The 14,512-nt window shown below is 44.3% G+C and overlaps 1 protein-coding gene and 1 long non-coding RNA gene across 4 annotated transcripts in view; one reads left to right on the forward strand and one right to left on the reverse strand.

Moving 5' to 3' along the window:
- GAB3 (GRB2 associated binding protein 3) overlaps nt 1–14,512 on the reverse strand; it is a 92,452-nt gene that overhangs the window by 14,939 nt on the left and 63,001 nt on the right. For all 3 annotated transcript variants that reach the window (XM_077307477.1, XM_077307479.1, XM_077307478.1), the window contains exons 3-4: nt 10,059–10,272; nt 7,235–7,707 (exon numbers count right to left, since the gene is read on the reverse strand). In XM_077307477.1, coding sequence (XP_077163592.1) covers nt 7,235–7,707; nt 10,059–10,272 — 687 coding nt within the window. The remainder of the gene's footprint in view (nt 1–7,234; nt 7,708–10,058; nt 10,273–14,512) is intronic.
- LOC143822395 (uncharacterized) lies at nt 2,470–4,093 on the forward strand. The gene is made up of 3 exons (XR_013226144.1): nt 2,470–2,987; nt 3,080–3,255; nt 3,678–4,093. It is a non-coding gene; the product is annotated as an uncharacterized LOC143822395 (long non-coding RNA).

Here is a 14,512-nt window from a genome sequence, read left to right on the forward strand (position 1 = left end):
AAGTTTCTGATTTACTCTTTCTGGGATCCTCGAAAGCTGCTTACTACTTTGTGATGTTTTTTTGTTTGGTAGGAGAAAAGCTGGGAAAACACCAGTAGATAGACAAAAGCAGGACAATACTGTGGCAATCAGGGAGCAAACTGAATGGCTTCCCAAAAGCACTGAACCCAGAGCAGATAGCCTGAATAGAAACTGTCTGAGGAGAAATTGCCTGAATACAAATCATATTTGATACATTCTAAAACCACCATTGGACATACCGAAGAAGGTCCTTCTCCCCTGGAATACGGAGGACATCTGCAAGGATGGGTTTTCCCTTCGGCTCCTCAGGGAGGCAGGGGTTAATTAGAACATCCTCCCTCACTTCCTCTCCTGTGTGCAGCGACTCATTCCCCAGTCTGGACACTCCGAAAGCCATAGAGTAGAATAACTGAAGCTAGAACTTATTAACCTTAAACAGATTAATGATCTCAATTTGTAAACTTTTTTGTTACAGAAAGAACAGGAAGGAAAGAGGAAATATGCTGCCTTTCGCTAGGCTTACCTGTCTCTTGCTACCTGAATAGTGTTTCATGTTCCGGAATCAGATCAGGAGGGCCAGATGTCCCCCGTATTCCGGGGGAGAAGGACCCTTTTCAGTAAGCCCAATGGTCGTTCTCCCCCTGGATCGGAGGACATCTGCAAGGATGGGCCCTTCTAGAGCCTAATATATCCGGGTGGGTATTTTAGACTGGATTCAGAACATGTTGCCAGACTCGCTTGCCGAGGGCAGCATCAGCTAAACCAGGGGTAGTCAAACTGCGGCCCTCCAGATGTCCATGGACTACAATTCCCAGAAGCCCCCTGCCAGCATTCGCTGGCAGGGGGCTCCTGGGAATTGTAGTCCATGGACATCTGGAGGGCCGCAGTTTGACTACCCCTGAGCTAAACTGTATTGATCAATCTCGTAGTGCCTGGTAAGCATGGCAATAGATGACCACATTGCTGATTTATAGACTTCTAAAACTGATGTTCTGTTTACGAAAGCTGCATTAGTAAATGCCCTGCGAGTGGGATGTGCAGTGATCTCTGTAGGTATTGACAAAGTAAGTGATTTGTATGTCTCAGCCATGTAGGTTCTCAGAATTCTAGTGATCACTGCTTCGGACATCTTCTGTCCGATATTCGGAGAAGCTACTTAAAGGAAAAAATTCTCAGATCTTATGCTTTCTGTGCAGATTAGAAATGCTTTAAGAGTTCTCAGAATCTCTAACTGTGCCATTCTCATTCTTTAGGATGTTTTAGATCCAGTCAGACAAATGGAAGAATGATTTCTTGTGGGCTGTGTATTATGGTGCCTATCTTAGATTTGACGGTCAGTTCTAGGCGTAGCACTGCCTTATCCTTGTGAATGATACATAAGTCTGATCCTTTGGATAAGACTTACCAATTCTGACATGCCTTTTTTTGATGTGATGGCTATGAGAATATCACTTTTATACCCAAGTCTTTTAACAAACACTTTGCGACAGGCTCAAATGGAGCCTTTGACAGAGCTTGTAAGACCACATTCAGTTTCCACGTAGGGGAACTATGTATCTGTGGCAGGGCTTCATGGTTTCCCCCTTTGAGAAACCAAACCATGTGTGGAGGCTTTAAAGTCTGTGGACAAACAGTCGCAATTTCTGTTATTTGTCTTCTTAAGATGGCTGGTTTTAACCCTGAGCCACCATGTCTTGTAGGAAGTTCAGAATCACTGTTACTGAAAGCTTTAGAAAAATACACTTTCTTTCTTCTTCCTCATTTCACAAAGGCCTTCCTGGTAATATCTAATATTTTAATCTATCCTGGAAGCTAGGATTATTCCTACAACCTCCTCTAAGTACCTGGCATCGGTTAGATCAGGGGTAGTCAAACTGCGGCCCTCCAGATGTCCGTGGATTACAATTCCCAGGAGCCCCTGCCAGCATTTGCTGGCAGGGGCTCCTGGGAATTGTAGTCCACGGACATCTGGAGGGCCGCAGTTTGACTACCCCTGGGTTAGATGTCTTCGTTCAATTTCCAGATGGTCATTCTCATCCAGTCAGGATCAGGATACCACAAGGGACCCTGGTGTAGTAGGCCTGGCATGTGTGGAAGCTTGAATTGTGGTTCCGCTGTAGTATAGTTGAGAATCAGGGTCTCCTGGGTCAGTATGGCGCCACCAGGATGCCCACTGCTTTCTGTTGTATGATTTTGCATAGGAGCAAGGGCATTATAGGGATCAGCAGGAATGCAAAAGGCAGCCCTTCCATGTTTTTTGCTTTATATGATGGAATCTGGGCATAAATCTGTCTTCAGTGACCACTCTCCTTCTCGCAGGTCCTGCACCTTAGCCAGTCCGCTTGAGTATTTAGGATTCACTTGATGTGTTCTGCCTGAATTGACAGGAGATTCTTTTCTGACCACTCTAGAATCCTGGTTACCTCCTTCAGAAGGCTCTGGATTTGGAACCCGTTTGTTGAGGTAGGCTCTGGCCACTATGTTGTCCATCCATTCACCACTAATAGGCCCTGCTCGCTTTCCAGAGTCAGCAGTGACATGCTCTTCTTCATCAGCTCCCTGATGACGTTCTGCGTTTTGAGGAACTTTTTTCTCTGGAAGAACTTCTTTTGTAGCGTATCTGATTACCCCCAAGTGGAGAATGTGTTGGTGAAAAAATACCCTTACTCTTGTTGACCGTGGAACCAACGTCCTGTAAGGTCTTCATCACCTATGAGGTGCTGCTCTGCGAGCTGGCTCAAGCACTCGATCTCAGAAGAATGTCATAGAGATATGGATGCAGATGAATTCCTGATGTCCTGAAGATCAGGATTAGCTTGACCAATACCTTAGAGAAAAAACTCGGTGCAGTCACAAGGCCGAACCGGAGGGCTCAATAGTGGTAGTCATCTTCCCTCTGCAGAAACAGAAAATCTGCAGTGTGGTAGGTGGATGGGTACATGAATGTATACTCAGGCCCAAAAGAGGTGAGGAATGTTACATCCTGAAGGGATTCTGCAATGCAGCGGAGTGTGTCCATGCAAAACATTTTTGTTTTTATGCTTGTTTGTTTGTTTAGCTTGATGTACCTGCTTGTGAACCTCAGGTCCAGGAAAACTCTCCAATCCCCATTTGGTTATGGAACCAGAAGAAGAAAGAGTACACTTCAGCAGCACTCTGAAATGGGAACTACCTCGATTGCCTGGATGGAGAGAAGATGATCTATTACACAGATCAAAATATATTTGGTGGAATGTACTTGATTCTATCTTGTAATCTTGTTCCACAGTATTGATTTTTGCAGTTGTCTACCTGTGAAATGCTCCACAGTCATGCTTTGGGCTGGGAGCTGTCCTCTATCTATCTTGTCACTTCTGTTACCTGTGTCCCTATTTCATCTGGGGCAGAAGTTGCCTCTTCGTTGCCCCCTGCGGAAGTGTGACCACAATCCTCTGCAGTTGTCTTGGCAAAGGTGCTGTAGGTCACCCTGCATGCAAAAGGCACCAGGGGAAGGTCTGTTATCAGTGTTCTGCCTCACGTATCTAGGCATCACTCCTATCCTTCATTTTGAGGAGGATACATTCCAGGGCCGAAGAGATGATCTCCCACAAAGGGATAAGCTGCCCTGGTAGTTTTGTTTTGTTATGTTTTGTTTTTGTTTGTTTTTATCTCTGCAGGCCATGCTATTAGCCAAAGAAACCTGCCTGGCGCAGTGGTGGACACCATGGCCCTGGAATTAAATATTATGCTGTCTGGAGCTGCATCTGCCATGGAGGAAGCAGTCTTTAAGAGTCTATTGACTCCTTCAAGAACCCTGGTGCTGTCAGCTGGCAATTGTTGTATCAAGTTTCTTGCCCACACGAAAGCTGCCCTGTTAAGGATAGAAGTTATTGTTACCGCTCTTACCGTCATTGCCATTGTCTCATGCACTCTGTGGAGCACCTTTGTATCTCTAATGTTCCCCTCTCCATCCTCAGAGACTACACCTGGAGAGTGGATGGCCACCACAGGGACATCGACGGAAGAGACCTGAAGCACTTCTTTACCATATTGGTGAAGAATGCAAAGACTTTTAATAAACAAAAGAAATTAATGTTAATGAAAGTTTTCTGGGGGTACAATTTTGGGGCAGCCTCTGCAGTAGGGAAAAAGTCCTCTACATCCACAGCTGTCCTGCTCTTTTTAGTTTGGCTTGCCTGTGTATCAGGTTCCTCAGATTGTTTTAAATTGACTGCTGCCATGGCTATGGCTAACATGTATTGGTAACCGTCCTGTTTTAGGAGTCTGTCAGATTTATCTGGAACATAGAATCATAGAGTTGGAAGGGGCCATACAGGCCATCTAATCCAACCCCCTGCTCAACGCAGGATCAGCCCAAAGCATCCAAGAAAAGTGTGTATCCAACCTTTGCTTGAAGACTGCCAGTGAGAGGGAGCTCACCACCTCCTTAGGCAGCCTATTCCACTGCTGAACTACTCTGACTGTGAACATTTTTTTCCTGATATCTGGCCTATATCGTTGTACTTGAAGTTTAAACCCATTACTGCGCGTCCTTTCCTCTGCAGCCAACAGAAACAGCATCCTGCCCTCCTCCAAATGACAACCTTTCAAATACTTAAAGAGGGCTATCATGTCCCCTCCTCTGATACCTTCTCTGTGATTTCACTATCTGAAAGAAAATCTGAGTTAACTTAAGGGTTTGTGCACTCTCAGAGGAGTCATAATGCACGGATGCACAGGATCCCCTCTTCCTGGCAACCTTGTGGGCCAGTTATGGGCACACTCGTGGCCACAGCCAATATTATATTTTTGCCCATAAGAGCTAGTTGAGTGATGTGGGGAGCCTTCCCCTTCAGAAATTTCTTGTCTCATGGTTTTACAAAAGATGATAACATTTCATCACTGAAGGGGCTTTTATCCCCCTCAGGCCCGTGAACCCTTGGATGGTCGCCCACGGTGTCTTCTGGAGCCACAGCAGGATCTGGTGCTGCAGCTGCACCTTGCTCAGGATCTCTGCTGGAATAATCCTCTGCTATGCTCTTTTATTTTTATTTTTTTGGCCGCCAGGCTGGACCGGCCGTTTATAAAAAGCCCTGGAGGAAGAAGAGCTTCCCTCGCCCAAGGCGGATGTTGTTTAGGCCAGCTTTTTTGTTTTGGGCTTTCTTCGCCTCGGTCGGGGCGGCCCTGGGTGGGGCGGTGCTCACCGGACCCTGCTGCCTCTCTTTCCAAGGCCCCTAAGAGAGCCTGGAGCTCGTCTGCTGAGAGGAAGTCTTCACTGTCCCAGAAGAACTCAATCAGGGATGAAAGGAGCTTAGCTGTGATGAATAAGGCTCTCGAAATGGCCACCACAGCTCCTTTCCCACCAAAAAATCCCCTAGCAGGCCTAGCAGGCCTTCTCCTACCACTCCCACTAATCTCCCCTCCAGGCGGTCGTTGGCCGCTAATCTGACCAGCAAACAATGAAGCTGGAGGTGAGGGGAGAAGGGAGGGGTGGGAGGAAGGAAGGAAGGCTAGAAAAATTGGGAGAAAAGGATTTAGAGACGTGAAAGTAGCAGAGATCTCAGTCTATGCTGTCTCCCAATCTCGAGGCAGGGGAATGAGACGCTGCACACCGGACAGGAAGGGAGGGAGGATGTTTTAATTAGCCCCTGCCTCCATGAGGAGCTGAAGGGAAAACCCATCCTTGCAGATGTCCTCCGATCCAGGGGGAGAACATGTTCCTGTTCACTTCAGGAATATATTTCCATGCCACCATTCTCCCCACAATGATGAGATTCCTGTGTAACAAGACCAACAACAAAAGGACTCTAAACCAACAGAGAGGATATAAGAATTATAATACTGTTGACAGAGTCAAGAACTTATTTTGTGAACAACATCGGATTTGATTTGTCCAACCAGGGCCTATTATGCACACAATAGATAATGGACTTTTAATGCACTTTAGAAGTAGATTTTCCTGTTCCGCACAAGAAGCTGCCAAAGCTCATTGAAAGTGCATTATCCAGTGTGTGTGGAATGGACCCTGGAGGTTAAACAATTATACCTTCAATCCTGACAAAAGCCACAAAACTAGCTTTCGGACCTGTGGAACTCAAAATGTACTTTGTCATCGACTATTATGGCCTGTACATATGAAATACTTGGTTATACACCATTTTGGCTTGTACGTGCATATTCATTTTATTATATATTTAACATTTTCATATAATGGTTGATTGGCCAGTACACTCTAAGTCTTGATAGATGGGTTTCGCTGACAGTATGCTACACAGGATTCTTTAATATCCTTGGGCCTATCTTCATGTCAAAACATTGCATGTAACTTGGCCTAGAAGACTGGGTTCTCTTAGCACTCCTGAGGCCCTTGTGTACCCAGGTTAGTGGGAAACTGATTAAATTGCATTGTATGATCTCAGGATCTCAGACAGAGAAAAATCTTTCCCAACACCTGGGGTCATAGAATTATAGAATAATAGGGTTGGAAGGTACCTCATGGGTCATCTAGTCCAACTCCCTGCACTATGCAGGACACTCACATCCCAATCGCTCATCATGAACTTGGAAAGGCCAGAGATGAAAACCTGGTTTTCCTGTAGATGTTCAAGAACTCAATCATGGTCCCTTCACATCTGAAATTATTTTAGATCAAGCCAAACCACTTGTCCATTGAGCTAAGCAATGTCTGCTTTCCAGGATCTTTCCCAGGGAAATTCCAGAGTCTTTCCAAGCCCTGAAACCAGAAATCCTTCTGCAGAATTTGTGCTTTTGACTGAAACACTTAATGGGACTTGTAACAAAAAAGACACTGGGATGGTGGGTGGATTCCAGTTATTATTTGTTACAGAAACTAAACAATTCAAGTTATGAATTCATTGCTGCCCCCTGGCAGGACATAGGTGATTCTGCATCATATTTACAGGGCCTGATGCTTGGCCCTCTAAATATGTTGCAGCACACTTTTCTAGCTTATTGGAATCCAAGAGTAAGCCAAACCCAAGCTTAAAAGCTATATAAAATCATTCCATTTATTTATTAAACTTGTTAAACTATATCAGCAGAAGCTTTTGAACTGTCAACTAGTTCAAAAGCTTCTGCTGATATAGTTTAACAAGGCTAAGCCAGCATGGGACGTTCAGGCCAGTCCTTGCTATTTCCCTTGTGTGTACTCAAATCAAGGCCTTCCCAACCCAAGACTGGCCACGAAGGACCAACAATCTTAAACCGTTCTTACCTCTCCAGTTCCGCACGGTATCCAGACCCGACAAGGAGATCCGTCGTGGCACCAAGGCCCTCTGAGCCCCACAGATCCTCACATGCCCGTTGTGAAGAAGCCCACCCGTCAGCTCGTCAGCCCTTCTGTCTGCGAAGTGCGTTGGCTTTGGAGGCCTTGGCGGCGGTGTGTCCCCCAGGATGCCGAGTTCAGGCATGCCACAGGAAAGGGATGTCTGGCTTTTATCCCCTAGGAGGGTTGGTGTTAAGGGAGGTCCAGACAACGGGGAGGAAGAGGAGAAATCTCCGGGAGAAGGCCCACTTGTGTCTGCACTCCTGGAAAGGACGCCTTGACTCATTGGCTGTGCCACCTCCTGCAGCAGGCTCCCTGACGGCTGTAAGTACAACGAGGGCTGAGAGGCCACGAAGTCAACAAAGACGTCGTCCGATGAAATCTGCTCCAAGGACCGATCAGAATTGGACCAGCTGTGGCACCTGGAAGAGGAAGAGAATCATCACTTGTCTGAGAGAGCCAGCGTGGTGTTGTGGTGTGTTTTCATCTGGCGAGCCGGGATTCATTCCCCACTCCTCCACATGCAGCCAGCTGGGTGACACTGGGCTAGTCGCAGCCCTGATAGTGCTGTTTTCACAGAGAAGTCCTCTCAAAGCTCTCTCAGCCCCTCCTACCTCGCAGCGTGTCTGTCGTGGAAAGAGGAAGGGATAGTGATTGTAAGCTGCTTGGAGACTCCTTCAGGGAGGGAAAAGTGGGGTATAAAAACTAACTTCTTCTGTTGTTGTTGTGGCTCTGGGACAGCAATGGACTGGGAACTTACCCACTCGCAAGCCATTTTATTGTATTGTCATATTTTGTTTTTACTTAACTGTAAAGCAACGTCAAATAGCAGTTTCTTTCAGAGTGCTTTTTAAAAAATTAATTGGGCAGCTGATCTAATCCCTGGAAAGACATTTGGGGCATTTCCGGACATCTGTAAAAATAGTGTTACACCAGCTGAATGGCGTGATGCTAAATATAATCATCCCAGCCCCTCCTCACCTTTTTCCTGTCTCGCTCTTTTCTGCAGCCTTTTTGCGCTTCTCTCCCTCCACAACGCATGTTTGTAATGGCGGAAGAGAGCAATGTGGTTTATACGTGACTCTCTTCCATCTGTCAATCAAGCCAGGCAGCCAATCCCCTTTCTTCATGCTTTAAAGGTCCCGCAATGTCCGCTAATTTTTTTAAAAAATGCATACTTCTCCATTGCTACGCCTATGCATCTACTGCCTGGACACTGCATGTTGTGGAGGGACCAGAATATAACAACACTGAAGGGAAGGATTTTACTATTTTTAATGGGTGCGGAAATCCCCCTGGAAATGCCCATTTCCCTGTTTTGACTCAGCAGCAGCCAGGATGCAAATCTGCACAGACACTGGGTGACACCATAGGCATGTCCGATATTAATGGCAATATCACTGGTGATTCTGGTTGTATTCTGCTTATGTTGAAAAACTGGGCTAAGAGGGATACAAAGAACTGGGGATGAAGCAGAAAAACTCTCTCACAGGCCCTACTTCCTTCCTTCATTTATACCCCTCTTTTCTCCTCAAAGGAGGCCCTAAATGGCTTATAATATTCTCAACTTCTCCATTTTCATCCTTAAACAACCCTTCTTTGAATGTGCATGCACACAAAAGCTTGGTCTTGTTGGCCTTGAAGATGCTTGAGGAGGGCTGGCTCGTGATCAGAAGAACCTTACAGGACACTGAAAGTGCTTCCTGTGACCAGGGCCTGTTTTTGAATCATTAGAGGCCTCAAGTAATTTTATCTGGCCTTCTGCTCCACAGAATTGGAGCAGATCTTTTTATAAAGGAGCCAACTGGCTATAATAATTATTGTATATGTTGTGTATTTTACGTAGGCTGGTTTTATTCGATATCCGACTATTGATAAAGGCGGTGATGCTGAAACGCATCTGGTCAATGGAGGCATTAGTATGCATGTGTGTATTCATTTTACTGAGGCTATGCTAAAGGACCAGGTTTTTAACTTGATTATCATAGAGTCATAGAGTTGGAAGGGATCTCCTGAGTCATCTAGTCCAACCCCATGCATTATGCAGGACACTCACAGCCCTATTGCTCATCCACTGTAAGCTGCCACCCCTTTGCCTTCACAGAATCAGCCTCTCCGTCAGATGGCTCTCCAGCCTCTGTTTAAAAATCTCCAAAGATGGAGAGCCCACCACCTCCTGAGGAAGCTTGTTCCACCGAGAAACAGCTCTAACTGTCAGGAACTTCTTCCGGATGTTGAGACAGAATTTCTTTTGAATTAATTTAATCCCATTGATTCTGCCCTTCCAAGGCAAGAAACAACTCTGCTCCATCCTCTACATGGCAGCCTTTTAAATACTTGAAGATGGTTATCAGATCCCCTCTCAGTCGTCTCCTCTCCAGGCTAAACAGACCAAGCTCCCACAACCTTTCCTCATACTGATACTATATTTTCAAAAATCGTGTTGCATCCTGTACAGACTTAAGTTCATTTTCCTTGCGTTGACCTTTTTAGGATCTAGAAGATGTCACTGCACTCAAACTTTATTCTAATGCTTTAGACCAACCTGACTACTCACCTGAAATTACCTGTGAGGTAGGTTGGGCTAAGAGATGGAATGACTGGCTCAAGGTCAACCCACCCGTGACAAAAGTGAGAATTGAACTTGGGTCTCCCAGTTTCTGTTCTGACACTCCAACCAGCACACCACACTGGCCCTCAAAATCAAGCAAGCAAGACTGTCTGTTAAGCGAGACTGCTCAAAAGACAGTGCTGAGTTACAGACTTAAAATACCTGACATGGCTGAGTTTGCCGGTTTCACAGTTGGACAAGAACAGGTAGTCTGGCAGGAAGAGAGACTCTGACTCGCTCGCCGTCTCCTCTGCAGCAGAGGTGTCGATGGTGGTCTGATCAGCGGATGAAGAGGGGTCTGCAATCCTCAAGACGTGGGCAGAAGTGGCTGGAGAGGGCTGCGGGGAAGTTGTATGCGACAGGCTGTCCCCTGAATCTGCAAAGAACAAACAACAAAGGATCAAGATGGATAACCGTGTTAGGCTGTCTGTGTAGCAATAGAAAAGAGGTAGGCATTTTCACAAGTCAACTGCTTCAGATGCTCATGGAAGGTCCTTTTCTGCCACCAATTTGATTCAACAAAAACACTTATTGTGAATGAGGTCAAGAATTAGGGACTGTCATACACTAAGAACTTGACAGGACGCTTCAGGGCCTTGATTCCACAAAGGGCTGATTCTATCTCAAAACAGGACAGGAATGCAGAGCCTCCACAAGATTCGTTATAGCTGATACCTGCTTCTTCAGGGCTACTGGACCAAGCTACAAACATCTGGTCAGTGCAGAAAAAAAGCTGAAAAAACTGGTTGAAGCCATAAGTGTTCATGTGGACCGTATGCTTGACTTCTGTGTTACATTCTTTGTGGGAAACATGTTTAAAAACCCATCTCAAAGTAGAAACTGCAGTGATCCACCAAAAAACTCAAAATCAACAGCCACCTATAAAAAGAGAGGTTCAAATGAGTAACCATGTTGGTCTGTAGTAGCACAACAAAATCAGAGTCGGTGTGGCTAAGGATGTCGTACTGAGGGATTGCAGTGCAATCACTGGAGCCTGACAGGGTTCAATTGTGGAAGCAATTGGCAGAAAAGAGGAGGGGTACGCAAACCCCACCTCACCTTTCTACCCAGAAAGTCCTAGGGAACTCTTGGGGCTGTCTCCAATTCTTTATGGAGTTTATCTCCCCGGATTACAGGCTGTCAACGTTTCAGGACAAGAGGACGACTGCCATATTCTTTCTTGGACTATTTTTCTTTCTCTCTCTCTTAAAAGAAACTGCTTCAACCCTCTTCTACGATTTATTTACTGCAAGTGAATGCGGTGGACTATGTGGAGGACAGCATCTGTCAGCCTCAACGAAAGCCATTAATCAACGCTTCCATAAACAACAGCAAGTAATAAATCTGCCTTTCGCCTATCTCTTTCCCTTCCCCTCTCTCTGCCTGAGTAGCCACCTCAATTTGGGGCAGGCTAATTTTCTCAAGTAGAAGAAGAGGACTTAGATTAACTAGCAATAGCTTTTACAGCAGTTGTTTTGGTTTCCGGAGATAAGAGCCATGATTGGGAAGATCTTGCGAGAACTCTGCTCCAGGACGAGACTATTGGTTTCACTGACTTCAAAACGTCATTTACTAGTGCCAGGTAATTCTGATATGCGACCAGCTGTTAAAGGACACCTTTTTTGGCTATACTAAATTCAACTTGCTGAAAGTGCTTTAGTTCTGAACTGCCCTGTTTTTAATCTCCGTGCTGTTTTTTGGTCTTCTGTTTTTTTGGGGGTGTTTTTTTTTCATTCTACACTGAAGAACGTCAGAGGACTAAACAGACTTTTACTTTTGCCTAGGACTGTATAGGCCCTCTCCTGGCTATTTGCAATATTGTCTGAGCTTGGCTGCTGACTTATAAGCCTAAAACATGTCTATGTTAAAAAGAATGGCCCATCTAATAGAGAAACAAACCCAAGATTTGAAAGCATTTACAGAAGGTTTGCTTAAGAATATTTTCAATATTGGAAATCATCAGCAGAAAAGAAATCTGAAATTTTGGAGATGGAAAAGGGGATGTCGGAGCCTCGCAGAAAACATGACTTCCCAGATAAGGACACCCTTTTTAAAAAGGCATACAGCTATTTCAAAGCAACAGTACACAAGAATCAACCCAAAGATATATGGATCTGTTTTGAAAGTAATCGATTTAAAGGAGCTCCTCAGGAAAAAAATTGTACTGATACATTTTGGATCGGAGTCCAGGGGGTGCAACTGCCTCAAGATTCCTGCAGAAGGTGAATATTCTGCGGGAACAACTGCACTTTCTACGCCAAAGTCTAACTGGACAGAATATAAGTCTACAGGAACAGCAAGGCACAGTAAGCCTCGATATGAGACCCCCTTAAGAAGATTGGGGAAGGGAAAGGAGAAGCTGTACACTTTTAAGGCAATATAATTGTAAGTGCTGGAAATGTCATAATAAAGTGGGTTCCCCCCCTTTTTTTTCTTTATTAGTGTATTGTTATAGGGCCAAAGTTCATACTGTTCTACAAGAAATGTTCAATGTTAAGTATTTAATTCAAACCTGAAAATATGGTGTTGAATATCTGTCAGGGAGGCTCTTTGACTGTGTTAAGTATAAAATGTTTTATAGGTGGTATGTGACACCAAAAGTGATTGCTAAAATTGCTAAAAACTATGTTAACAAATGTTGGAAATGTGGTGATAAAGTAAGTTTCTTTTTTCAAATGTGGTGGAAATGTGAAAAAGTTTATAAGTTTTGGGCCAAAGTTCATACAATTGTGTAGTTAATGGGGGGTCTTAGATTTCCTATGTAAGCTGAATCTATGTTATTAAGTATATCTCCGCAGTGCCTCCCAGCCCAAACTCAAAAGTTAACTAAAAGGGGACACTTAATGGAGGAGGTTTAAGTGTAACAAATGAAGACTATATTGTATTGTTCTTTGTATTAACAACTTATACTATTTGTCTTATTTCTATGTTTCTATCTTTATGAAAATTATATAAAATTATATAAAATAAAACAAAAGATTTATTCAAGGCGTGAGCTTTCGAGTGCATGCCTTGAATAAATCTTGGTTGGTCTTAAAGGTGCTCCTGGACTCTGATTTTGTTATGCCATAAAAAGAGATTTGATGTGGCCTTTATTTTGCTGCAGATCAAGTGCAGCTGCTCACTTTTTAATCTACTTTGGGAATCCCCAAATTTGGCCATGAGTCATGCTGGAAATGAGCACAATGACATGTGGACATTTTCCTCTTTAACATGGGTGGCTTCCTGCTCTCCATGTAGGGGGGGAAAACCCATGAGGAACAAGTCAAAAAGCAATCTCTGGACTTGTTTGTGTAAGGACCACTAGTTTTTTCCTTTGCTTTTTGTCTTTTTGTGCTCCACCTGGTGTCAGAGAGAAGTTTCTAGTTGGGCAGTTCCCATTTTTTCTGCTTCTCAGAATGCAGCATGTAGCCACGGAAGTCAACAGAACGTTCTATGAAGGATGATGACAAAGAGACCTGAGAGATTATTTTTTCTCCTCTATTGCCATTAAAAAAAAACAAAACTATTCCCAGCCTGATGAAGAGTTCTGGAGAACTCAAAAGTCACCACACTGTTGTTACTTTGGTTAATTTTAAGGAAGATGTTGGAAGTCTTTTGATTTTGAACCATAAAAAATTAAAAAGACTGAATGACACTGCTTTCTGCTTGTGGGGTTCAAATGGCTGGGCCCGCACGACTCACAACTCTCCTTAATCGGCAATGCCCAGCAATTAGTTTTAAAATCAAATTAACATCACATTCTAGTTCTGGAGAGCACCAGGTGTTTATACTAAGCGGGAACTGTACTTCCCTAATCCATAAACAGTATTTAGAAACGCAGGCCAAGATATTAATTCAAGCAATGTTTCCAAGAAGTAAAATGTTTACATAGTAAGATGATGGAGCCATCTGTAAAAAGTGAAGCCAAATTCTCTTTCCCACAGGTGTTCTGAACTACATGGAAGGCTAATCTAGACTGGGGGGGGGGAGGGGACCAGACTTGTGTCCATATCAAAATAAGAACTTAAAAAATCTATTCCAGTATGATCTTGTGTGAGTTACTAAATTAACTTCAGATTATGTGACAGGATGATCACAGTGGGAGTTGTTATGGGGAAGATTACTGCGGGGAAAGAGATGAGGCATGGACGTTTGGTGTGAATTCTGTCACGAATCCTTTTATATTCTCTTGTAAATTTCACCGTAAAAATTACCTGTATTTTTTTTACCTGTATTTCACCTGTATTTTGTGGATATATTCAAATGGGTAGACATGTTGGTCTGAAGTAGCACAATAAAATCAAAGTCTAGTAGCACCCGTTGCGACGTGCAAACTGACACCCGCATGCAGGTGCAGAGCTCTATGCCTGTGCGTATGCACTGACTGGCACGCCGTCTCTCCCCCTGCACTGCTGGCCGCTTTGGCCTTGAACGGCTGCTTTGGCGGCCGAAGCGCACAAGTTTAATCATTAAGCAGACTTAACTGCTTAACTGAGTCACCTCATCTCATGTTGAGCCTTTCGTGCTGCCTTCAATTTGTCGATGCATAATTTTATTTTTTAGTGACTCTTGCCTTGTGATGATGTCATCCAAGTACGACAGCCTCCGTTTAGTCATCTTACTTTCTGGGGAGA

The sequence above is a fragment of the Paroedura picta genome, chromosome 13, assembly GCF_049243985.1.
Source record: "Paroedura picta isolate Pp20150507F chromosome 13, Ppicta_v3.0, whole genome shotgun sequence".
Classification (NCBI taxonomy): Eukaryota; Metazoa; Chordata; class Lepidosauria; order Squamata; family Gekkonidae; genus Paroedura; species Paroedura picta.